This window comes from Diorhabda carinulata, chromosome 12 (genome assembly GCF_026250575.1).
Source record: "Diorhabda carinulata isolate Delta chromosome 12, icDioCari1.1, whole genome shotgun sequence".
In the NCBI taxonomy this organism is placed as follows: domain Eukaryota; kingdom Metazoa; phylum Arthropoda; class Insecta; order Coleoptera; family Chrysomelidae; genus Diorhabda; species Diorhabda carinulata.
In genome coordinates, this window is record NC_079471.1 from 51,813 (window position 1) to 77,996 (window position 26,184).

The 26,184-nt window shown below is 28.8% G+C and overlaps 3 protein-coding genes across 4 annotated transcripts; 1 reads left to right on the forward strand and 2 right to left on the reverse strand.

The window, feature by feature from the left end:
* Positions 1-5,506: 5,506 nt before the first annotated feature.
* LOC130899823 (asparagine-rich protein-like) lies at positions 5,507-9,975 on the reverse strand. The gene is made up of 11 exons (XM_057809963.1): positions 9,662-9,975; positions 8,851-9,607; positions 8,555-8,624; positions 8,259-8,488; positions 7,916-8,123; positions 7,255-7,509; positions 7,113-7,186; positions 6,916-7,025; positions 6,691-6,780; positions 6,233-6,542; positions 5,507-5,711 (listed from the first exon to the last, which is right to left on the reverse strand). Exons 2-11 carry the CDS (start codon positions 9,598-9,600, stop codon positions 5,673-5,675), a joined length of 2,136 nt encoding a protein of 711 aa, XP_057665946.1. The 5' UTR covers positions 9,601-9,607; positions 9,662-9,975; the 3' UTR covers positions 5,507-5,672.
* Positions 9,976-10,132: 157 nt separating this feature from the next.
* Positions 10,133-16,775, forward strand: LOC130899822 (zinc finger protein 271-like). 2 transcript variants are annotated; one of them, XM_057809961.1, is made up of 10 exons: positions 10,133-10,457; positions 10,509-11,438; positions 11,851-11,970; positions 13,189-13,342; positions 13,396-13,633; positions 13,941-14,141; positions 14,723-14,918; positions 15,420-15,587; positions 15,719-16,008; positions 16,068-16,775. In XM_057809961.1, the coding sequence occupies exons 1-10, from the start codon at positions 10,296-10,298 to the stop codon at positions 16,507-16,509; spliced, it is 2,901 nt and encodes a 966-aa protein (XP_057665944.1). In that variant the 5' UTR covers positions 10,133-10,295; the 3' UTR covers positions 16,510-16,775. The 2 variants fall into 2 exon arrangements, with proteins under 2 accessions (XP_057665944.1, XP_057665945.1); XM_057809962.1 differs by lacking the exon at positions 11,851-11,970 and having other exon boundaries at positions 10,139-10,457.
* A 1,938-nt stretch (positions 16,776-18,713) lies between these two features.
* On the reverse strand, positions 18,714-26,063 carry LOC130899824 (T-box transcription factor T). Its single transcript, XM_057809964.1, has 6 exons — positions 25,881-26,063; positions 22,143-22,311; positions 20,868-21,096; positions 20,449-20,752; positions 19,678-19,833; positions 18,714-19,506 (listed from the first exon to the last, which is right to left on the reverse strand). Exons 2-6 carry the CDS (start codon positions 22,304-22,306, stop codon positions 19,016-19,018), a joined length of 1,344 nt encoding a protein of 447 aa, XP_057665947.1. The 5' UTR covers positions 22,307-22,311; positions 25,881-26,063; the 3' UTR covers positions 18,714-19,015.
* Between the last annotated feature and the right edge of the window lie 121 nt (positions 26,064-26,184).

Here is a 26,184-nt window from a genome sequence, read left to right on the forward strand (position 1 = left end):
GTATTAAACCCTCGATATAATGTAAACAAATTATTCTACAAACAGATAAAAAGGGTTCCTAAACTGCGCGGCACGTGTTGTTTTTCAAATATATTATACCTCTTGTAAATTCTCGATAACCAATGTAGAAAAATAAATGAAGGATACTTTCAACAACAAAAAAGGGTCTAATAATGGTTCATAAAAGATATCTAACATAAACATACCAGAATTAAAATATTTGGAACCCTGAAGTTTTTTTTGGTACAGTTTCTTCAAAAGTAATGTTTTGTAATTATCTAACTTGGTTGGCTTTTATATTCTTTTTCCAATTACTATCGATCTGCATTCGAAATTCTTTATATACTTGTTAGAATTTGCACTTTGGAGAATAAATATTGCGATGTTGATTAAATAACACTCAATTTTGTTGAAAATTCGTAAGAAAATTAAATTATTATTTTAGAATCAATCAATTTTTATACAAATATGAAGAAAAATGCTTTAGTTATTCGATTAATAAGAAGAGAAAAGAATTTTTTGTGAATAAAATGTGAAAAGCGATTCTTAACAAATGATGGGGTGATGACAAAAAAGTTTATTGAAGGAAGAGATAATTTTTAAAAGTAACTGTTTCATTGAAAAGTCATTGTTTTCTTCGTGTATTTATCTTACAGAATGATTTGAGATTATTTCCATATTGTTTTCTGTATATCAAAAGTGGTGTGTACAAATAATTGATTCCGCACTAATACAAAATGATGATGGTTATTAAAAAAATGATCTCTATTTCCTCCAAAATAAACACCCCCACTTTGTAACATAGCTGCAATAATATAATCAACGATTTTCTCTAAATTGGATTTGAATGGATGAAGAAGATGCTTTATTAAACCACTCAAAAGATCTCCAGTTTGTGAATCCTCGAAACTTGATTAATTATCATATTGTTTTTCCAAGTTTGTGTTTTCCAAGAAAACAATTATAAATTGAGAAGAATTTTTGAGACTCATATTATTTTGGAGAGACGGTAAAAATATCAGCATCAAAATTTGATAATCAATCCTGCTAAATATGATAGTGAACTATATTCTTTTGGCCAACTCTTCATAAATTGTAAAACGGTCCGAACCCATAATGTTTATTACTTTATTATCTGTACATTTTGAAAAGGTCTTATTGGAAAAATCCTTATCTTTACCTACCACGGCCATAAAAACGAAATTAAGCAATAAAGCATCTGGTTCACAGATGTGAGAATATTTTTTTCGAAACGGCGTAATGGACTATAATTATAGAAGCCTACGACATTTTTTACAAAGTATTAATATGAAATATAAACTAATTTATTTACAACTTTTAACAAAAATGAATTTTGATATTGCCATGTCTTGATACTTGGACAACTTGTTTTATAATTTTGAATATACTCAAAAGAAAAAGATATTTCGATTAAATATAGATGAAACCGAAATTCACCACTCTTTGAATACAGAGTGTTCTTGTATGAACAATAATTAGAAGTTAAATGCTGCAATATACAAGAATTTTTGTTTCGAGATTACTTCTAGTACAAATAACATTCATTATTTTCAACCATTCCAAAATTTCTCGTCACTCTGTAAATCTAAATAACCGACATATTTTCTAATTTATTCTAATCTCGTATAACCATGTTACACAAACCTTCTCTCTTTCTAAACTGTTACTCCATGTATAAATTATTATTATTATTATATGTAAAAAATCAATCAATAAAATCGTAGCTTTCGATAAAATGTAATTAACTGAATTCACACAAACTTTAGATGGATAATTCTTGTTGATTTTACATAGAGAGAATTAAATCTTACCTATATCAATAAGAAAATAGTTTTTACTTAACAATCTAAAATGAAATTACACGAAATTTGACGAATAGAAAATTTACATGTCTGCCCGAATTAGTAACAATGTCAAAATTTCATTATTTAAATAATTAAATGCATTGTTTAAAGTTATTGATGTCAACATTGGCAGTCAAAAAGAAGTCTAGACATTAACAAGAAATGACAAGAAATATTTTAGGTAGTAAATTTAAAATCAAATAAATAAGACAAAAAATCACTCACCAGTTCATAAATGAGGAAATCACCATCTTGGTAGTTAAGAATTTTCCGGGTATCCATGATTTTCACAACACAATATTGCATTAAAACACGGAAAATTCTTTATCGGATTATTGTTAACACGCGCGTCCACGAACATTAAAGAAAAACAAATCATTTTTAATGTTTATTTTCAATCCGTCTCACGAAAATTTTAAAATAAAAACTATTTTCTATCGATATACTAAAAATTTCCAAAGTTTCCAATAAAAATTTTCAACATTAGTCACATTTTTAGAACTAGAATTCGAAAGATTTTTTTGTCGTTATTGAACAGATCCGGTATCTCTGTATTTTATTTATCTAATAATAACTATTTTGTACTACAATCGAAATAAGGTATTTTAATATTAATATCTATATATATATATATATATTTTTATACGAAAAAAAAAACATTACAGTTGAAAAGATTTGACGTGAACAATAATTGAGTCGACCTACAAAGATGGCCGACATGCTGTCCAGACAGACAAGGATAAACGAACTTTTTGATGCTATATTTTTGATTATCGTTTGTTTAATGTTTATAAGTAAATTAATGATTCAAACAATTTCAAATTATCTGAAGAATATGCTTAATTTTAATTACTTTGAAAATATTAAAAAAATAATAATAAAACCTTAGCATTCCATAAAATGTAATATACTGAATTCGTTCATTTTCCTGGAAATTTTAATTGGACATATTTCGTTAATTTTTACATAAAGAGAATTATATCTTACCTATATCAATAAGAAAATAGTTTTCACTTCACAATCGAAAACAAAATTACACGAAATTTTACGAATAGAAAATTTAGCATCAAATATGTCTGCCCGAATTTGTAATACTGTCAAAGTTTCATTATCTAGATAATTAAATGCATTGTTTAAAGCTTGTGACTTCAACATTCACAGTGCGCAAGTCAAAAACAAGTCTAGACATTCACAAAGAATTCTAAAGGGGTCAATGAACTGAGAAGATGTAAAGTTTTGATTTATTAAATAATAAGTAATTAAATATTACATATTTTGTTATATAATTTCCATATTGAATAAAATAGTGTTTTCAAAGAGCAATATAAATTTTTAATAATATTTCTAAGAAAGTTTTGAATAATTAGTGATAATAGATAATATAATACATACAATAAAACATGGCATAGATTTATTACAATTCACAATAACTTTTTATTAAATGGCTATATAAGTAGAGGTTATGGGCAACAAATAATAGTAATTTCCTTTTGGGAATCTATATACTTTTAATGTTTTACGACATACCTTCGTTTTTCGAATTAGTACTTTCATTGGTGATTACAGGTACATGAAAATTTTTATATAAATTAAGGATCGTAGAATTTGAAACAATTTTATTTTTCTCATGAATATCAAAAATAAATTCGAAATGTAAAGTAAATAAGTAATTCTTCCAACAAAGATGAAGGCATCTAAAAATGGGCTGCACGGTCAATTTTCGTTATCGGTATTAAATCCTCAACATGTATAGATATTTTGGTATTACTATCTATTATTTATGTAGAATAATGCGATTTTAAAATTTCTCATAGTGTAGGGTGGTCCTTATCTCTCTAACAATTCTGTTGAATGTAATCTCATAAATATCAAAAAAAATATATTCGAAACAAACTATTCTTGGAACAAAGACATAGGCATCCAAGAAGGGGCTGCACGATCATTTTTCGTTATCGGTATTAAACCCTCGATATAATGTAAACAAACTATTCTACAAACAGATAAAAAAGATTCCAAAACCCAAGGATACTTTCAACAAAAAAAGGGTCTAATAATAGTCAATAACAGAATATAATATAAACGAAATATTTCTAAAATAAACACACCAGAATCCATTGTAAACCATTAAAAATATTGAATTATAAACACTCTACAAACACCATAAGAATTTCTTATAGAATAACCATTGTTTTTCTGAACATATGATGGCTAAAATTACTAATCAGTGAGAAGGAATTCATTCAGATTATAAAAATTGAGACCAATTGAGAAGACATTAAGGTAGAATTTTATTCTGAAATAAAGAGTATGTATCTATCTTTTGTTTTATAAGGTAATATTTAATTTCCAAATCAGATATATTATTTCAAATGCTATTTATCAATTAACAGATTCAACATAGGTAACTAATGGAAATTCATATTAAACTTTATTATTGATTGCTTTAATATTTTCTCATTAGTATTGACATTTTTTACCTTCATTTTATACAGATTTGTCAAACAAGAAGATGCTCAAAATGCGGTTCAACAAAATGGTAATGTTTTCAAAGAAAAGCTTTTGTGTGCTCGTTGGTGGGGATCTATCACAAAAAATGATGAGTGCAAGGCAATATTTGCTGGAAATTTGAATTTCTGTAAGTTTTATAAAAGTCATACATATTTTTGAATATTCATTAAGTATTAATTATATTTATTATTCCTTTGAGATCTAAGGAGCTGAAGAAGAGCAGTTATGGAAATTATTTGAACCTTGTGGTTTGATAGAATCAGCTCAATATTTTTTTTTATCTATGAGACGTATAACGGGTGGCGGATACGACAAGCGCTACAAAACACGTGCATCCTCTGTGCCATAATGTCCGAACAACACTTTCCTCACAGTACTCACTGTATAGCAGAGAGGTAAGTTTGTGTTGTATCGGGCAGATGGCGGTGGGTGAATCAAGAGGAGAAAATTGGGTTTTCACGAAAACCATTCCTCAAATTCGAAAACTACTGTGATTTTCGGAATCTCCATGGGACAATACATGATACCAAGTGACAAAATTATTCAGAACTAATACAAAATAAAGATAGTCATTAAGAAAATTGTCTTTTTTTTCACCAAGACAAACCTTTCCACTTTGAAGCAAAGCTGCAATATTTGGATTTGAATGAAAGAAGATGCTTTATTAAACGACTCAAAAGATCCCCAGTTTGTGAATTCTCGAAACTTATGAAACGTTCAATCCATGAACTTAAATGTAATTGAAAATGTTTCACGTTTCATACTTAGTAATTTTCATTACATGACTTAATTATCATATAGTTTAAACAAACAAATTATAAAACCATTGGAACCCATAATATTTATTAATTTATTATTGTGTTATTTGCACATGTTGAAAGGGTCTTATTCAAAAAATCAACATCTTTACCTACTACAGCCATAAAAACGAGAACAAGCAATAAAACATCTGGTCAACAGATATGAGAATATTTTTTCCAAACAGCTTATTAGACTGGAAGCCTACAAAGAAAAAAACTACAACAATTACCACTAACAACAACAAAAAATTGTTTTTGCCATTAAAGCAATAAATTGAAACACAAAATGATCGAATTTAATACGACTAAATAAGGAAAATTTAAAAAAAACTATTTATTTTCAAAAAATTTTATTCATTGCATATCAAAAAACATTAAAAATATGTCAATTAATAAAAAAATAAAACTATCTAAACAAAATTAAAATCGAAAACTACACAACCATATTAAAATTCTGCCTGCAGTATCACAATGTTATTATTTTGAAAAAAATAATTCCTTAACCAATGTTCTCTTTTTCGGACTTCTTCGGTTTTCCCTAAACATTAAAAATAACTAAATTTTAAAATATTGCACGAAATTAAAACATAAGTAAGGATAGTAAGGATAATTAAAATGGAAAATTTAAAAGGCTCAACATGAAAAAAGCCGAATATTTAATTTGCAAATTCGTATTTTTCACTTGAGCACCTGAAGCATTGGTTCTTATCATCCTACAATTCAGTCTGGATAGGTCTTCTTCATATTCTGTCGTATTTTCGTATATGAGACAAACATCATACTTTGTTGGGTGTGAAAAAAAAAAAGATTTTATGAGTTTAGAATAACTATAGCCTGTAGCTGATTCCTGCGAGATTTGACCCATCTGCTTTATTTTATACAATATCTGTGAAATTCGATGATAGATTTTCCACCATCAATTTTTTTCTATGTAATTCTTTGCAAATCGTCACAAAATAGCTATTTCCATGTCGAACGCAAATAGACGGGAAACAAATTTTTTACAAAATTAATTGAAAAGCTGAATTTTTTATTATGTAATATTTAATTAATACTCACCGACGAGTTGAGGGATTTTCTAATGGTGACTATTTTCTCAACTTTTGATTCTATTTTAGTATTGTTATCAACTAGTATTCCAGTCTTCGAATTATAATAAGGGGATTTTAATAAATTCTCTCTAACATTACGGAGTGACGACATCAATCTCGATTCTTTTCCAGCAGAATTACTACAATTTGAACGAATTTGAATGTTAGTAATCCCTTCGGTAACACTATTTCTTCTCATTATTTTACGTTGTTCTTGAACTCTTATTGGGGTGGGACTACTCCCAATTTTTTCTTTGCAACTCGAAGATGCACTGAAACTAATATATATAATTGAAATCATTTCTAGTCATATGGTGTTTTTTTATAATTGGGTATTCAAATTATAAATCGATTCAAATATACCAAAAAAAAAAATAACTGAAATTTAATAAAAATAGATTCGAACCAACAAAAGACATTCTCTACCTTGGTCTTCTCAGTTTTGAAGTTGTCGGAGTGCCATTTGAATCTCTACTTATTTTTTCTCTGTTACTTCTCTCAGTCAAAGAGTTTGATCTGGAATATATATATATATATATATATATATATATATATATATATATATATATATATATATATATATATAAGGATTAAAATTGTTTAGATTAATTATTACAAATATCAAGTTAATATGACAATAGAAAAACATACCTGTTTAGGAAGGATTTGTGTGAATTATATTTAGGGGAGCTATTGTTACTGATAGCACTTTGATTATCCAGGGTAGGTGTAGAAGCTGCTACTGGTTTTAATTTGGGTTCCTAATCAAAACAAGAAACGTTTTTACAATATCAAATCTCAACATATTATCAAGTCTTGATTTGTGCATATAATGTTTGAACACTTACATTTATAGGTGTACTAGTTTTTTTTGATTGGAGTTGCAGGGTTTTTTGTTCATTTCGTTCTGGTGTACAAGAACCTATAAATATAAAAAAACAATAGACCATTAAATATATGAGAAATATTAAGAATAAGTAATAAAAATACCTTTCTTCATCTCCTTGATTGGTATAACCGCTCTTAATGGTCCTTTTTTCACTCCCGCTCCTCCAAATTTAGATTTTATTTTAACTCCGATCGAAGATGATCCATTACTATCATTACTTTTAACAGAAGAATTGCTATTGTTTCGATTTTTGCTCGAATTAATATCTATCGATACATTTCTCATTTCTAGTTTTCCTGAATTTTTTTTCCTATTTTCTTCCGAATTACTAGACGATTTGAGCTTATGTAAGGAATCTAAATAAATAAAAATAATCAAAAATAACAAGATATAAAACTCTCAAAAGAAGACCACTATAAAGTCGAATAATGATGAAATATGATAAAGTTTCAGACTAATTCGAACATTGAATATTGTTCCTCTAATCTCCATATTAAAAATATACTTTAGAATAAAAAAATAACGAGCAAAATATAGATACTTTGATCAATAACATTAAGAAACAATTACTGTAAAATATAAATAAAAATATTTGGAAAAAAAATTAGGATTTCGCTGATTTGTGTTGAAACCACCACTTTCAACTCCACAGATCATAACATGAAAAATTTCAAATTCCCTCTCATACAAAAATTCCAAACCCCTCTATTGTGTTAGTATCTATAAATTACAATAATTATTTAGTCTAAATTGAATTGATACCTGAATTTTTTTTGTAGTTTGTTTCTACATTGGAATCTGGTTTATCAGATTCATTATGTAGTATTGATGAATGACCTGAATCTTCTAAAGCATCATATTTGCTTGTATGAGTATTATTAAGCATTTCAGCGAGATTATTTAATAATAATAGACCTTCAGATTTTTGTTTTTCACTTTTATGTGTAGTATTAAATATGTCCGAAAGATTCTGTAAAATAAATATATAATACAATCAAAGTTGTAATAAAATCTTGATAAAGAAAAATACTTTTAAAAGTAATTATAAAATAGAAAAAGATCAAAACTTCTTAGAAATATGGACAATTTTTACTCACTTACTTACCTGTAAAATGTCTTTGGCTTCTCGAGATTTACTTGAAGCGCTAGATGATTTAGAACTTGAACTCTTTCTATTAAATTCTCCATAAACAGGTACATTATTTGGTAACAATTTATCGACAGTTTTGAAAACTGATTCAGTAGTATTAACTGATTCCTTACTTTTTATACTTTCATCTAAATCATTAGGCCATTCCGGTTGTGGAGTTGAATCTAATGGACCATTTTCGAAACCTTAATACAAATAAAAGAAATATGTTTCTATAGAAAATATTATATTATATTTATACAATTACTTACAATCATTTAAAAAAGAACCGTCGGCGATTTTTTGTGCAATATAATTACCTTCAATGAATACAGAATCCAGCTGCAAAATAAACTGAATCAGTAGCAAATATTTGAATTATAATTTATGTAATATAAACAATATCATAAACTGATTCAACTCAACTCAAAGATCTAAGAATAACATCATAGAAGGTGTAATTAAAAATATAAAAATTAGTTATGGAAAAATCCAAGAATTACCCAACAACCCCTAACTTGAACCAATCAGCACATAGAATTTGCAATCAATTCGATATAAAACTTACAAACATATCATCTTTATTATCATCAAATTCTAGTTTCTCATGATGAATGTCCTGGCACAACATTTTATTACTTTTAGTTGGTTTTCCAGTGCTCCAAAAAAACTCTCCTGCTTCCATAAGGTTATTTGAAACTTGTTGAGGTTGTGAATATGCTCTGCTTCTAACCTCTAGGTCTTTGGTAGTCATAAAGTTTGCATTGTTAAAAATTGAATGACTATGTGAGACAACGCTATTTGTTTGATCACTTTTAGTTAGTGTAAATATTTTTGAAGGATACTCCAAACTAGTACTGTTGAATGATAAGCCAGAATTTTGAGATGTAGCAGATACAAGTTGTCGAGAAGGGCTAGAAATTAAAAAACCAGTATCTAATACTTTGGTTGAATTGTTAACACTTTCAACAAAAGACAACATAATATCTGGTACTTTTTCATCTTCATCTCCAAAATTAATATTCAAATTATTTATTTGTAAAATGCCCAATGACTCTCTACCAATATCAGAATCTTCTAGGTACAATATATTCTTACTCAAACTCAATTGTTCTTTGTCTGAGATATTAAAAAAATTAGACTCCTTTTCAAATTCTGGATGTAAAATTCCCAATGATTCCCTGCCATCTTGCAAAGGTGAATTGTTAGAAGGTAAAATTAAATTAGGTGACATGTCGGTAAATGCTGGAGATGTTACTAGACATTGGGGATTCAATTTACATGGCATCGCCGACTTAACTGGGCTTGAATTTTCCATTACTTATCTAAAAAAAAGTTTAGCATGGTAATTTTTCACTAAAAAAAATTAAAATACTTACAAGTATAAAATATATATATGTTAAAAACAGGTCTCATGCAAAAACGTTAATTTTTTTAGCATATAGATGGTTTATAATAATACTATTGAATTCATGAATATCAGAAAAATATTCTGTGACTAAAAATGTAACCGAATATTTAAATAAAAAACACAGTGCACGCGGTATCATAGAACGTTAAAGCGTTAGGTACGTTCGAAAGTGTGAGTCTAATATCTACTCCCAATTATGTGAAAATACTTATTAGTTGTTTGTCTAAATTCAGAATTTACAAAAATATGAAAACAAGTGGAATTAATTATATCTAACATATTAGTACACTAAAAATTGTCAAATTGAAATATAGAACCTTAAATGTGTTTTCGATATAGCTATTGAAATGGCCAACATATGTATATATGTTTGATTTGCATTTAAAGTAACAAATTTAAAATCAAAGATACAAAAAATCCAGACATAAAAAATACTTCATCCAATTTATACTTGTGTTTGCATTGTCAAAATGGAATGCTAATTATCTTTCAAGTTACTGCTTCGGTTTCTGGCGCATCAAGATGCCATTTAGATTGCAAGCAAAAAATCATTGACAGTTATGTGTTTTGTGTGTTTTTGGTATTATAACTAACTTTGCAAAATGATTAATAAAGAGTCCGGACTTATTATAGACAAAATATGTCGGTGTTGCATGTGTGAAAATGAAAACATGCTCAATATGTTTGAGCAAAAAAGTGAAGATGAAGCCGAAGACTCTACAACACTTCTATCGGATATGCTGGTGGCTTGTGCTTCTATTGAGGTAAGTTTATATACTTTGTTTTAATAAAAATATATTAAAATACGTTTTAAGGTTTCTTCTGGAGATGGTTTGCCAAATAAATTGTGTAAAGGATGCGAAGAAAAGTTAAAAAGTGCCTATGAATTCAGGAAGTTATGTCAAAAATCTGACTCCACTTTAAAGGATCTAACTCAGGATACAAAAAAAGGGATTCGACAAGAGGAAGATATAGTTGTTCAACCAGATTTACACGATGACGTTTTTGTCGAAGATGAAGATAACGTTCCACTTTTAGAAAGAGGTGTGAAAAGAAAACGGGGTAGGCCTAGAAAGAAAGATGTAGAAAATTTGACATGTCAGTTTTGTAATATAGTATTGCAGACCAAGAAAGGATTAAGGATACATCTTCGTTCGCACGCTGGTGAAAAGATACAACAATGTTTGTTTTGTGATGCTAAATACAGTAGAACTAATCACTTGCTTAGGCATATTAATACACATAATAAGCCTGGATTGATACATTCTTGTGAAAGTTGTGATAAAACTTTTGCCGAAGCAGCTGTGCTATATCATCATAGCAAAGAACATGAAGAAACAGAACACAGTTTAAGGGTAAAGGAAATTAAAATTGAAAAAGATATTAAAACTGAAGGACCAGAACTTTTTGATATCAATAAGGAAGATAAAAAATATGAAAATGAAATAGCAACTGAAAAAGACCAAGAAGTTACTCAATACAGTGATCAAGATGATAATTGTTTCAATGAATTCGTACCAAGTGATGGAGATGATAGTAAAGGTAGTGATGAAGATTTTACAATAGCTCTTGAAGAGAAAAAGACCAAAGGAAGGAAGAAGAAAAAAGTGAAAACAGAAGATACACAAGATGATAAAGACAAAGCTTTGTATGAATGTAAGGAATGTTCTAAAGTAATGACAACATATTTGGGACTCAAAATTCACATGAGGAAACATACCGGATCTGATTTGTCCACGTGTAATGTAAGTTTGAGATACATTTTCTTTTCCTTCATACAAACTCAAATTATAAGGTATAAATAAAAAATAAAAGAAACGTGTAATTATTTTATTGTGCTATAAATTACATAAACATTTATTGTTAATTAACTTGGTAAACTGTTTGCACATTCCTAGAAAACAAAAAAAAACTTCCAATTGAGTTTGCTATGCCACATTTGATTTATATACAAAGATGGCAGAAAATTTGTTAGAACACAAAACTTCCAAAAGATTGCCAATCATTGTTTTTCTACCAATTTTGAATACACAATTGAATTTGTAAAGATACATTTTTGAGAGGCCACTGTAGTCAATAATAAGAAAAGAATACTAATCATTAAATGTAAATAAATGAAATGCGAAGCCATGTTATGTACCTATATTTATTTTGTAGCTGTGCAACAAGTCATTCACTAAACACAGTCATCTTGTAAGGCATTTACACACTCATGGCATAGTTGATGAAGAGAATATGAAAACTCTCAAGAAATATACAGATTCAAAAGGGAAAAAGGTACATTTGCATCGCAATAATTGTTACTTTAGTACGAATTATAAGCTGAGTGGCCAATGAAGTTTAGTAGTCAGTCTCTTGAATTACACTATATTATTGCAATTTCTTTATCTGCTTGCATAATCACAAACGATATTTAGAAGATTATATTGATTAGTTGTTGAACAAGAGCCAATCTATAATATATAAAATATATATTTCCCTGATCATACCTATCATAATTAGCAAAGCTGTTGGGTGCAAAACAAAAACAAGAAAATAATATTATGTAATAACATTTCATTAAAAAAGGATGATTAGCAGAGAATTCTGGTTATACATATAAAGAAGTAATTATTCAAACTAAAATTGAATTGAAATTTAAATATGATTAGAAAGTCCCCTATATCATTTAAAAGTGTTTTGTTATTCCGGTAAAGATCAAACAATATTTTTCAAATATTGTAATATACGATGAAGTAAAAAATGCTTCTATTTATTATATTTAGATATGAAATTATATATTATTATTTATTATAACTATTCACTCATTATATGATTATTACAAATTATTTGTAATGAGAATTCAATGTATATATATATATATATATATATATATATATATATATATATATATATATATATATATATATATGCATTTCCTTATCGTAACTGTACATGTAATTGCTTGTTTTTTAATGTTTGTGATCTACTGGTTAATAGGGTGGCTTAACTATATATTAGAATTATAATGAACTGAAATTCGAACTATTCTGTCTTCAAGACTTTTCTGTTTTATTATTGGTTTTTAGATACAGCCATCAAAATCGAAATTGTTTACCTCTTTTGGATGTTATTTTTTGTTGTATAGTTCTCATTTGAATTCTGTTGTATCTGTCCTATCACAAATTTAATCCAAGTTAATAATCAAATTTTTTTTTGAATAATTTTTTAACTGTATGTATAATGGCTTTTATTAATATTACTATATATTGAATTGAAACTAGACCACAAGCAAATAAGATGTAAAAGGTAGCAAAAGTGATGAGAATATTGACAATCATGAGGCAATAATACATAAATTGCTGTTAATGCAAATAAGTTTAATTATAGATTATAGAAGGAAATAATGATTGAAGAAAAAATTCCGCATTAAATAGATTGTTTGTTTCAAAGTTTTTCTATCAAAAGATAATATAAACATTTTTTATGTTTATGTATAAAAATTTTGTAATTTAGATCATGGAATGTGACTATTGTGATCGAAAATTCAAATACAAGAAGAGTTTCTTACACCACATGCATCAGGAACATGGCATGGATGATTTTGACAGCGATTTTGATAAAGTAGATGGCGACAAATTGAAAAAAATAAAATCCGAATCGAAGGATGGTAAGGTCTATTTTATTTTCAATTGTACATTTACAAAAACTGTCTTTCAATAGGCCAAGAACACACCAACATGGGAGTTGGTTTGTCTCATGATGAACTTCAAATTAACAGCACAAAACAAGAAGATGACGATGGCGATGTTGGTATCCCTGATGCCGAAAATGTATTCGTGAAAAAAGCAAGAAGTAAAAATCAAGTTTGTCATGTATGTGGTGCATCATTTTCGAGAGCAAATCATCTTACAAGACACATGACTTTGCATCGAGCTGTTCTTATTCATCAGTGTGACAGGTATGAATAATTTTTATATCTAATCCACATAGTTACTTAATTAAATAATAGGTATATATATTTTTACTCAGTCATAAGATATTTATCTTATGATATTAAATGCTCGGAGACAAAATGTGTGTAATGATCAGCTAGTTAACTAATATTCTTTATACATTTATTGAAGTAGATTATAAATGTTGAAATGAAGTAATTACCTATTCTAATTGGTATAACTATATGGAAAATACGCCAATTACTCAGAATAATTTTTTTATACATATCACGTTGGTGTTTCTGTGGTTTAATATTATGTTTCATTATTCAGATGCGAAAAGGCATTTGCTACAGAAGAACATCTCAAAGTTCACGTTGAAGAGGAACATATCAACAAACCTTATGTTTGTACAGTTTGTAACAAACCGTTCAGCAGGGGCGAGCATTTAATAAGACATTTGAAAGTACATCAAAATTCTTCTGATAAAGATACTAATTTGAAGTGCTCAATATGTGAAACTACATTCACAAGGTAATTGTATTTTTATTATGACCTATTTTTTTATTCGTTACATTTTTAATTAAACTGGTTCTCTTTATTTACAATATAAATAGTGTTATATTCTATTAATAAGAATAACTGGAATGAGGAACTATAATTAGGTTTATAAAAGTACACAAACTAAGTTGGCAGAACACATTATGCTAAGTATATCTACAGAAATGGTGAGGAGGATAACACAATGGTTACCCAATATGAACAAAAGACATCCTAGAAATAATAAACTGGAAAGCAAAATGGAGAAACAGAAAAGAATAGAGAAAGCTGACAAATAAAGCCAGGACCAACAAAAAACTATAACTAAAAGAAAAACGGGATAATCCATCCCAATAGAGGAATTTTTGTAGGCGCACAAGAAATTGAACGGTATAATGATGAATAAGGAAAACCCCCACAAATTATATGAACACTATTTTTTTAACTCACATATGAAAAACAAAATAAATATTTTGTTGATGTTTATAGTTTATTTAATCACCAACTTATTTATTTAATTCAATTATAATTTTTGAAATTTTTAACATATTATGTATATAAAAATTTATTTTTAGATCGGATCATTTGGCAAGGCACACAAAGATTCATCTACTTCAAGATAAACGTCACGTTTGCGGCGAATGCGGCAAGGCTTTTAATCGTTTGGACAATCTAAAGACCCACCAAAGAATCCATACTGGCGAAAAGGATACTTCAAAGTTGCATTTGTGCATCTATTGTGGAAAGGAATTCAATAATTCCAGTAACATGGTAAGTGGTTGATATAAATTTCGATTTATGTTAACTACTTAACTGTGTTGCTCTTATTATTGTCTAACTTTAATTGATAAGAAGAATACAGGTTTCTATTTGTGAGGATTTGTTCAGTTTGGTAGCAATGTCATTGTCGGTCGATTATCAACTTATTTTATTCCGAATCCATCGTTTCAAATGTTCATTTTTCCAGTGTTTTTGGTTAAACACATTTAATATTGGCAATAGTGAAATGAAATGAATCACTGAAATTCCTAATTCATGAATTTCAAATCATTTGATGTTTTGGAATGATTTAAGACATGATGTAATTTCCCGTGTTAAAAATTATTTTCATTATAAAATATTTTTTTTTATTTTACCAACAGAATATCGAATCAAAATTTTGTTATTATCCATCTGTTATTTATCAATTGATATATTTTTTCGTTATTGCTTTCAAACGTGGACAAGTTCTGTTTATTCGTTGAAATTCAATGGCTCGAGTTTTATTTTCAGATTGTTCATATGCGGCGTCATACAGGTGAGAGGCCATACAAGTGCAGCGAATGCGGTAAAGGTTTTCCGAGATCGCACGATTTAAAATGCCACGAACGTACACATTCTGGAGAAAAACCCTACCTGTGTACTTTATGTGGTAAATCGTTTAATAAGAGTAATAAATTGGTGAGTTGTTTCTTCATATATTTTTTAGTAACCTGTTTGAATATTTACCGTTTGGCCTCGATGTTTATTGGAAAAAATAATTATCTTTGTTAAAGAAAATATTTATCAAATATTTTTATTTATTGTTTTAGTTGCGTCATAGTAGAGTTCATACAGGAGAACGTCCGTATGTATGTAATATTTGTAGTCGAGCATTTACTCAATCCAACGATTTAGCGTTACATATGCGCAGACACACCGGAGCCCGACCTTACGCTTGCGGTGTATGTCCGGCACGATTCATTCAATCGGGGCAATTAAAAACACACAGAAGAACCACCGGTCATTGGATGGACGTTCAGCCAGACCTGAAAGGAGGACATCGAGTCGAACCCGTTACTCCCGCTCATGAACCGATGCCTATAAGATTTAAAGTACATAGGTAAATTCGATAAAAGCACTTTTTCACCATTTTCCCTAAAAAACTAAAATCTCTTTCAGGACTATGAAGAAGGAACAAAATATTCTCGAACAAGCTGGCCTAATGACAACTCAGGCATCAACATCCGACGGCGTAACAATGAATAATCAAGTTCAATCGATACAAAGCGAACCACATAGAATTGTAATGGGTATTATGGGTAATTTGAAAATTCCCGGTCCAGATGCCACCATCCAACCTCTATTAATCGACGGCGCCAAGTTAGCAGAACTGCACAATGCAGGCTTAGTAAACTTACCATCTGTTATCCAAACAACGAACGGTGATGAAATCAAATTGAAATCGGAAGTAGCAAATTTTGGTATGCCACAAGAAATTGAAAAACGGGAAAGTAACACAAACAACTCGTATCAGGACGATGTAGTGATATATTCGAGCGTTGGACATACTTCGACTACTTACACAAGCAGTGAAAATTTCAATTTCCAAAACTTCCATTAAGTTTTATATGGAGTGTGTTTTATATTTGTGTTTAGTACAATTTTAGTTTTATAGTGATAGGAATTGGTCTATCGCCATATCATTTCTTCATGCAAGCATATTAGAAAATTTAGGCAAAAAAGTCTGTAGTAGTATGTTTACCACGTTTTTGTGTTGAAACAAAAACATTTGAAAACTTTTGAGGTGGTCAATTCAGTCGGGATATAGCTTTTGAATTCCTTTTCCCCTAACTTTTTTTTGTCAAAAAATTATCAAATTAAATAAAATGTACAATGTACTTATTTTACTTGGGGAGTAAAAATAGCAAAATTGAGAATCAGAAAAAATATTTCGAAATGGTCAAATTTTACTCAACAAGATAATATTAATCTACTAATAGAATCAATGCTATTTTTTATCCATGACATATAAATAATTGTACAATAATATTTTTATGTTTCTCATGTGTATACTTGGTAGAATGATTGTTATTATCTTCAAAGTAAGTGATACAACAAAATTTCATGTACTCTCTGGAAACAAATTAAGTTTTCTAAAAGTTAAATGATAAAATATACAATTTGTTTAGAGAAGATAATAATATCAATATAAAAAATGAAAAAAAAAACAGGTCAAAATACTTGAAAGCTGTTATTTATAAAACAAAATATGTTTGGTGAAAATTAAAAAAATGTCAAGTGTAGTACACAATTATATCTAGTTGGGTTTTTTGGAACCGTTGATAATATTCATACTGAACATACTATTTTTTCTACTACAAGTTATCGTCTTCAGAGACTCAGTTTATTTTCAGTCTCTGAAAACGATAACTTGGTTATCGAAACGCGTGTCTAACAGTGTAATCGTAAGTGTTGGAGCAGTGGTAATAAAAACAGATAATGAAAATTCATCTAACTTACGAAACGTTTTGAATGGGGTGTAAAGCACCAATACTCAATATTCCCCAGAGAATTGAAACTTCATCTTCTATTTTCGTATTTTACCAATACGAACGTTTTTAAATTATCATCTAATAATATTTGGAGATAATTAGTTATATTAACGTTAATATTTTCTGAATTTGATAATTTTTCGCCATGAAATTATTAACGCTAATAAAAGTATTAGGCAGATCTAGGTGAAGAACAAAAGAAAAAGATCTCAGGGGCAAAGGAATGTAAAGACGTTACACAAATCAGAAGCAACGTGGACATTCATTTCCACATAATTTAAAACGTAAAATGTAAAAATTATTAGATTTCAGTTTTTATATTTTCTAAAATATTTTTAATATATATATATATATATATATATATAAGAGGAACTTTTAACCTAACAAATGTAATTTTTTTTCTTTTTGTGAATTTGTTTTATTACCGATCTTCTAGTTTTAAAATGTATTTACTAAAGGACAAGTTGTACCGAACTCACATTTATTATAAAAAGATTGAAAAGCATGTTAAAATTTAAGCAGAAGTATTTACATTATTTCATGCTGCCATCAAAGTGAAAAGAGACCTATTTAATTCGACGTTTTCTGTAAATATATAGGGGTTTGTAGACTCTTGTAAGTCACTACTATGGGGTGTTTCTAAATTCTTTTTGTATTAACTTGATAGAAAAAAAGTGCTCGTAAGATCATACAAATTAGCGCCCTTCGAAATTAGTTACTAGTTGGTTAGTATTTCTAGTTATACATAGAATTTCCACGGTTCTTATAATTGTTTTTTAACCAACCTTGGAGACTGTTTTTGATTTTATATTTTGCTCTATTGTATCACGTAGACACAATAATTTTTAGTGGAGCTTCAAGTTTATGTATTATCAACACAATTTATACTCTTAATTCTGTTACCAAGTGTCGAGAACAGCTCGACATATTTCTAACAGATTAATTCCAGACAACTATCCTCAGTTATTGTAGCTACTTCCATTTTTAGTGTATAAATTATAAAATAAATTGAAAATTGTTATTTGCAAGTACAAATACTAGTGTCATATTTGGTACACCCCGTGAGTGTTTACAACTATTGTTTTTTTTTTTTAATTTAATTTATTATATTTAAAAAAAAATATTAAAGTCGAATCGGTAAAATAAGTTAGATATAAAATATTGTGCATATTGCACTAAATAATTAGTTTGCATAAACTATGGAATACTTTATATACTTATAAAAAAAATAATAGTATCTGTAAGTTGAGAGGAAAACGATTTACTTAATTGTAGGCTTTAGGTGAAATATTTCGAAATATATTTAGCGATTGCATATGTATATAGTTGTTTCTTTTTTCTTTTCTATGTATAAAAGACTTTGAAATAATAATAAACATTTCATTGTGTACATTATATTTTTAATAAAATTTGTTTCACTAAAGTAATATCATTTCTTTTTGAATCACGGGATAAAATACTGCTGAATAACTTGACGATGACAGAAAATTTTAATATTCCCTTTAAGTAATATGAAAATATTAAATCACTCATTTTAAACTATTTATTAACCTTATGTACAAAATTAATATAATTCTAATTCTGCATATGACTCATCGAAATCCATTCTTGCCTGTTAGTACCTTGAGCCGATCCGGGTCTTTCATTGCTGCTATTATTTATATTAGTAGTACCTTCATACTCATCTTTTGCCGAATTAGTTACATCTGATTGATAAACAATTGGAGTTGCCCTATCTAAGCCGATTTGTGTATATGTCAATTCTGAATTGACTACAGATACATATTCCGGGTTCTGGTAAGTAACATCGCCGTAATATCCCGGATATGAAAGGTTGGTGATGCTAGTTATAGGAGAGTGCTGGTATATCTGGTGACTAGGAGATTGATTGGGAGTTGTTGGACCTGGCACGTGATGTGATGGCGGTGGACTAGATGTTAACGACCAACAATTTACCGAGTTTGGAGTTTGCGTTTGTATTGTAGTCATGGTGGGCCAGCTGGTATATGTCGGACCGGTGGAATTGTATATTGTTTGTTGTTGGATGTGATCGGGTGGTGTATATACTACGAAAAAAAAAAAAAATGGAATAACTTTACCTATCACCGTCAAATATTAAAAAAGTAAACGTTAATTGAATCGAATTCCACCGATTGATTATCTATTGGAAGATTACTCATTAGATTGATTTCCGGAATTTTTGTTATAATTTATGTTTCGTGTTATTTGGATCTTACCATGTGATGGTGGTGAAACTGATGCTGATTTTTGTCTCTGAATAGTATAAGGCGCTGATTTTTGTCGTTTTAAAGTTGGACTTGATCTGAACTGACAAGGTGACATTTGAGTTCCGGAAGCGTATATTGGTTGGTGCGGTAGAAACCACGAACCGTCTACAAACATGCAGAATGAATATTTCAATTTAAAAAAATATGAAAAATTTGAAAAACTGTTAACAAAATCGATCGTTTAATGATTTTTAAAAGGTAAAATAAATCATTTCAGTATCGTAATATTTTTCCTACGACCACATACGAAAATAATAGATTGCACAATCATTTTTACCTAAGAAAGTAGCTTATTTCATACATGTACTAAAAAATAACATACGTGTATTGAAATGCTTCTTTTTCTTATTTTATATATGGTTTCGAACTATAGAGGGAATACGAGAATACAATATGAATCTGACTGGGTGCCGAAAGGCAAAAGGCCAAATTTAAGAAGACTGAACAAGTAGACAATATGACTTTTTGAGGTTATATATTAGTGTTTACATAAAAATTGAAAGTTTGTTTTGATTTGTGTTCAAATAGATACTAGTATCTGCAAGATAATATAAAATTAATTGTTATTAGTGTGATTTTTCAACTTTTCAGTGCGATATGGTTTAATCGACTTTTTTTAAATATTACACATACGCCAAACCGTCTTAAATCATTCAGAATCAAAAAAATAAATTTCTCCATTGCGAAAAAAAAAATGGTTGAAGTAATATTGTTACTTACACTGTGAATACTGGGTGGGCTGTTGTCCGTAATTATTTGAAAATTCCCTTTGACTATATAAATTGTCGGGCCTTTCCTTTGCGTCTAAAAACGCTTTAGCAAAAGGATTGTACTTTATCTTCAATGAAGTAACTTCTTCATTTTGATACGCAGTGACTGCAATGAATTGCGTTTCGGGAAAAGGAAACGTTATTACTCTTCTAGGTTCGGTTCCAACTCTAACCAGATGCACTCTCGGTTCGTATTTATGGAGAGAGTTAAGCATTATTTGACCGCTTCCGTTTGATTTGTTTGTGAGTTTTACCTACAAAATATATAAATATTTATTTAATTTTGAAACATACCAATTGGATTTTATTTTCTCGAGCATATTATCGAATGATCATTTTTCTTTTATGCGGTTATTATTTTGATCTTACTTTTGCGAACGAAATCGGTTCCTTCATCCAATGAGCTCCGAAATTAGGCGATTCAGGATGAATGTAAATAGGATTGGCGGGAGGTAATTCCGCTTTTCCGCCCGGCACCCATTCTCCATTTACATATTTCCATCTATGTGGATCAATTTGAACAAATTCCAATAGTACGGTATACATTGCTTTAGGATCCAAACCGCCCGATGTCACTTTAATAACGGGAAACATTCTCCTGTAACAAAATAAATCATACATGTATTTCCGATTTCCATCTAAAACTATTTTAATATCTATGGTTTTCCCTTGAATGTATATTTGTTTATTTCCATAATATTTCAATATTAAAAAAAAGTTGAACTTAAAATATTTGATTCGCTGTTTTGCGGTCTTTCTAAAAATATTCTTCATTTAGTATAGTTTACGCTGGACTATAAAAATTTCTTTGTTTGCGCAGGTCAAAAATATTTTACGTGATTATCAAGGTGACATTTGAAAGTATTTTTATTTTATATTTCAATTTTTGAACGCTAAATAAATATTTTTTCTCGATACCTATAAAGTTGATGTAACATTGCAAATATTGACAAAAATTTCCTTTAGTGAACGATCTGTATGTACAGACATTTATGGAACTGAAAACTAATGATAAAAATGAAGATTTTGTCATTACAAAATTCTGAACCTACGTTTTTCAATTTCATTTTCATAACAAATTAAATGAAGGAAAATAATTTTGCTAACCTCGGTGGCAACTGTTTGTTATTTAATTTTTATTAATCTGAAACTTGTGAATTAGTTATATCCACAAATAATCATTATTTATCTGCTAACTACGCTACGTGACACTTAAATGCTTCAAAATAATTGAATATTATAATCAAATGATGAGTTACAGAACTGCTAATTGTTAAAATTGTCTAGAGTACTACTACTACTATACCCAGTGTTTAATTTTTTTGTGTTAATTGAAAGACAGACAGCGTGTTTATATTGAGAGAAAAACCATCATTGGTGAATGTGTCGTAACAACCTCAAGAAATGCAATAAATGCTTTTAAATGCTCTTGATTTTAAGTATCTTCTGTTTTAAAATTAGATTGATCAAAAATTGACGTTCAGGTTTATGAAATAGATGAATCAGTTTTGTGGTCACCTAATTAATAATTCATTTTTCATTACTTTACAAAAAAGTTTAATACTCACCTAATAATTAAAAAGTTATAACTTTTGCAGTATTTTCTATCATTTTTTTTTTCATATAAAGAAACTACTTACATACCTTCCACTTTTAGTAACAATCATTTCATTTGTAAAACACTGAAATCGAACCCACAGATCTCTATCGTCCAATGTTACTGTTAAATCTTTCTCTGTGGGATCTCCTTTGTCTTTTCCTGAACTTATTTCTGACTCTACAGCTGAAAGGATGTGCTGTTGTGCCATTTGATCTGGAAACATAATATATTTAATAAATAAAAAGGAATGTTTATATTATATTTGAAAATTATTTTGAACCTAAATTTCTTACCGAGCAAAGAAAATTGAAAATTCATTAACCGAACTTAACTACATTCGTTCAGATTAAGAAAGTTGAATGTTTTAAGAGAAAAACCTCCAAAGATATCGTAGTCGATTTTCGTACGATTAGCATAAAGAGAAAACGTTGAAAAGAATATTAAAATTTGTATATGTTGAATCGGTTTACAATACGGTTCTGATATATTTATTTTTCTCTTCAATACGAGCAATAAAAACAATTACTCAATATAAATGCAATAAACAGTTAAGAGATACGAAAATTTTCACGATATTTGAAAACATACAACTTTGTAATTTTAGAGGTTTGTGTACGTGCTATCATCTATGTGAGAGTAGCAGAACCTAACCTAACCAAGTAATTTTGAAGCGACGAGTTGATGATGAACAGAGAAACGGCATTTTTAAAAACAATATTAACTAATTTATGAGAAAACTCGACGTCAAAACATATTTTGTTTCGTTCGTATAAAAAATTTTATTACTCAAATACATTTTTATTTTTATGTTTCTACGCCACTTAAAAAATAACGTTTATATATGTCAAATTGTTTTGATTTTTTCATTTAAATAAAAGTAACTTCTCTTGTTTTCAAGAATATTTTATTTTTATTGTTTTGATATCATAGCTTTTGGTTAATATCTCAATGTTGGTTGTAGATAATAAGATAAGAGAGTTACTATTCATCTCGTTTTTATGATAAGTAAGCTCGCTATTACATGGAACATTAAAAATAAACGATCGCCAAGAAAGGTCACCTCTTCGTTCGTTCGTGATATTTTAGAAAAAAAAAAATAAAAAAATAAATAACCAAATGCTGTTATTTTGTATTTTAATTAAGTAGTCGTGAAAGCTGTTTTCTACAAATATTAGCAACAAGTCTTGTGGTTATTTCATCTATGACTAATCAATTGTAATAGGTACACAAAATTAGTATTTAGACATCGTATATTTTAAGAAATTTTGTTTTAAATATATGTAACTAAAAGTGCGTCCAAACAAACCTAGCAAAACGTGTAGGGTTTGCCAATACGAGTCCCGTCCCGTGTCAGTTGGCCCAATTCAAAAAAATTACTAATTTCGGCTATTTTAAAAACCGGCAAATTGTTTTATAAACATTTTAGATACTTTTACAGGAGTTACAAGTCTCAACATATGTTATAATTACAAACCAAAAAAAAAAAAATGTAATCAGAAAAGCTTAAACAGCCGTAATTCTTTAAAGCATGGTGTTTATTAAATTCTGTCGCAGTATAATCGTCCCAAATTTCTCGTAGTCTTTCTTTCAATTCCATGACAGTTCTAGCTGGATTTGCACGCAACTCCTTTTTCATTTCATTGTGCCAAAGTGTTTGTATTGGTGATAAAACTGGACTGCTTGAAACCCACTCTAAAAGTGGAACCATTTTAAGTTCTTTTTTGACTTATGGCATGATGGTCCATCTTGCCGAAAAATAAAGGCTTTCCCAGTGGATAAACTTCTCTTGTTGGCAACAATGATTCTTCTAAAATATCCAGGTATTTTTCGGTATTGACAATTCCGTTTATGAAATGCAGTTTTCCCACTCCTCTCGCAGATATCGAGCCGCACACCATCACAGATGCCGCCGGAAATTTTACTTTCCGCTTCAAACAATCTGGATGAAAAGCTACTTCAAAACGAGACTCATCACTCCAATGTATACAAGCTCCAATGTTCAAAATTCCAATTTTTATGCTCTTTGGCCCATTTAAGTCAATTTTTCTTTTGGATTTTAAAATATAGTTTAAAAATTTCGAATTTTTCTAAGTGAATGAGAGTGGAATGGGACGGGGCTCGTAGTATATATAATTAACTATTCGTTGTTTGTAATATAATAATTAATTTCATCGATTAAGGCGTATGTATGCTTCAACTACTTCATTTAATGTTAAACCGGACACTCGGATTCATTTCTGTATAAAAATGAATTCAGCATTTAAGCAAAAACTACTATGATGACAACTTGACAATGGTAAACACAAATTATTTGATATTAAAATCAAACAAAACGATGTATAATTCTAGGGATATTCGTAAAATTTGGTTAAACATTGTTATTTATTCATTTATTTTAAAATATGCTTGTTTCAAAAGTTTGGCGTCTCTTTTTAAATGTATCCAATACGGTACCAGGTACGTGATTAATTGTATTTTATTCTTTAAATACATAGAAACTGTTTGATATCTATATCGGTTCGTAGTTACGTTTACAACAATCGGAAGAGTAAATATATCTTAGGAAAATTTTCATAGCGACAATAGTTTGTTGAAATGACTAATAAAATCAGCAATAGGTAACTGATATTACGAAAGGTACTAATTGATTTGAATTACTTCTCAAATTATATAAATGTTGAAATGAAATCATGAAATGAACTATTTTCTGAAAGTATTAAAAATGAAAATGCGCTTTATGTTTATTCGCCAACCAATTCATTAACCAATGTCCAGTGGACGCAATAACTTTTGTATTTTTCTTTTCTTACCGATATTAGCAATTCTCGCATTCGTTAAACATAATAAAACGAAATTTACAAATATATGAATCGGCGATAGATATCCTACAATAAATTTAAATATATAAAACCTGTGCTAGGACAATAAGGAAATGTAAGTTTTGAACGGTAAACAAAATTCTTGGTTTCTGAACATGATATCGAAAACCATTATGATGACAATTAGCATCGGATACTTATACAGCATTTTTTGTTGTATAAACTGATTTAATTTTTGAGTCGTTTGGGTATTACTTTCAACATTTAAATGTCGAGTAATTTTACTACACTTGCAAGGAATAAGTAGATTCACACATTAGGTTTTGTAAAGTGTCTGGGCGTAGAATTTAGACCGACGGTTGTGATTATCTGCGTTTAATTCTTGTACCAATCATATTTCATAAAAGATTCAATCTTTGAACCTTTAATATCCTTCAAACACTATACCAGAAGCCTTATCTACTTTTTTTTTTTTCGACGACTGTCATTGTCATCTCGACTGGTTCATTCTCGATCAATGGAGGTTCTGATCGTCGAATTTCTAGAAAACCCATTTTCATATAATTTTCATCAACTTTAAGAGATACCGATGACGAAGTTCTTTTACAAAACGTTCCGTTCGAACTAATTTCCAATTAGAATTTTTCAAGTGATTTATTGAAATTTAGGGTAGGTTATTTTTGTTAGTATACCCCGTATAACATAATGAAATAGAAGGAAATGTCTTCTTCTCAAGAATTTAAAAACCAAAAGATATTTGAAGGGATACAGAGCGATTTTCCGAATTATTATTATTTATTGGTTAATTGTATCATTATGAAGAAGCTTAATCGCCGAATCGTAAGCTTTATACTGGGCATTTTTTTAGACGAAATAAAATTCAACCACCACAAACGATTCTTGTAATTAATGAGTAACTACTAATTCGAAAAATATTTACCATTATTTATATTATACGAGTACCTGTATTGTGACTCCTTCCACATAAATACTCCAAGCAAATAATATTCACAACACTAATTTGTACAACTTTTCTCACAAATTCACTCAATAAGATTAAAAATGAAACAAATGAACTTGATAATTAATTTAGATTGTCAATCATATACCGTATGATTATTTGATAAACCAACAGCATAACACATTTTGTAAATTGAACATTTATTATTTATTATTTGTTATTGTTTCACACCAAACTGATAAGTACTTCTTATATGTTATGTTGAATCCTCGTATATTATCAAAGATTGACTAAAAAATCATCGTC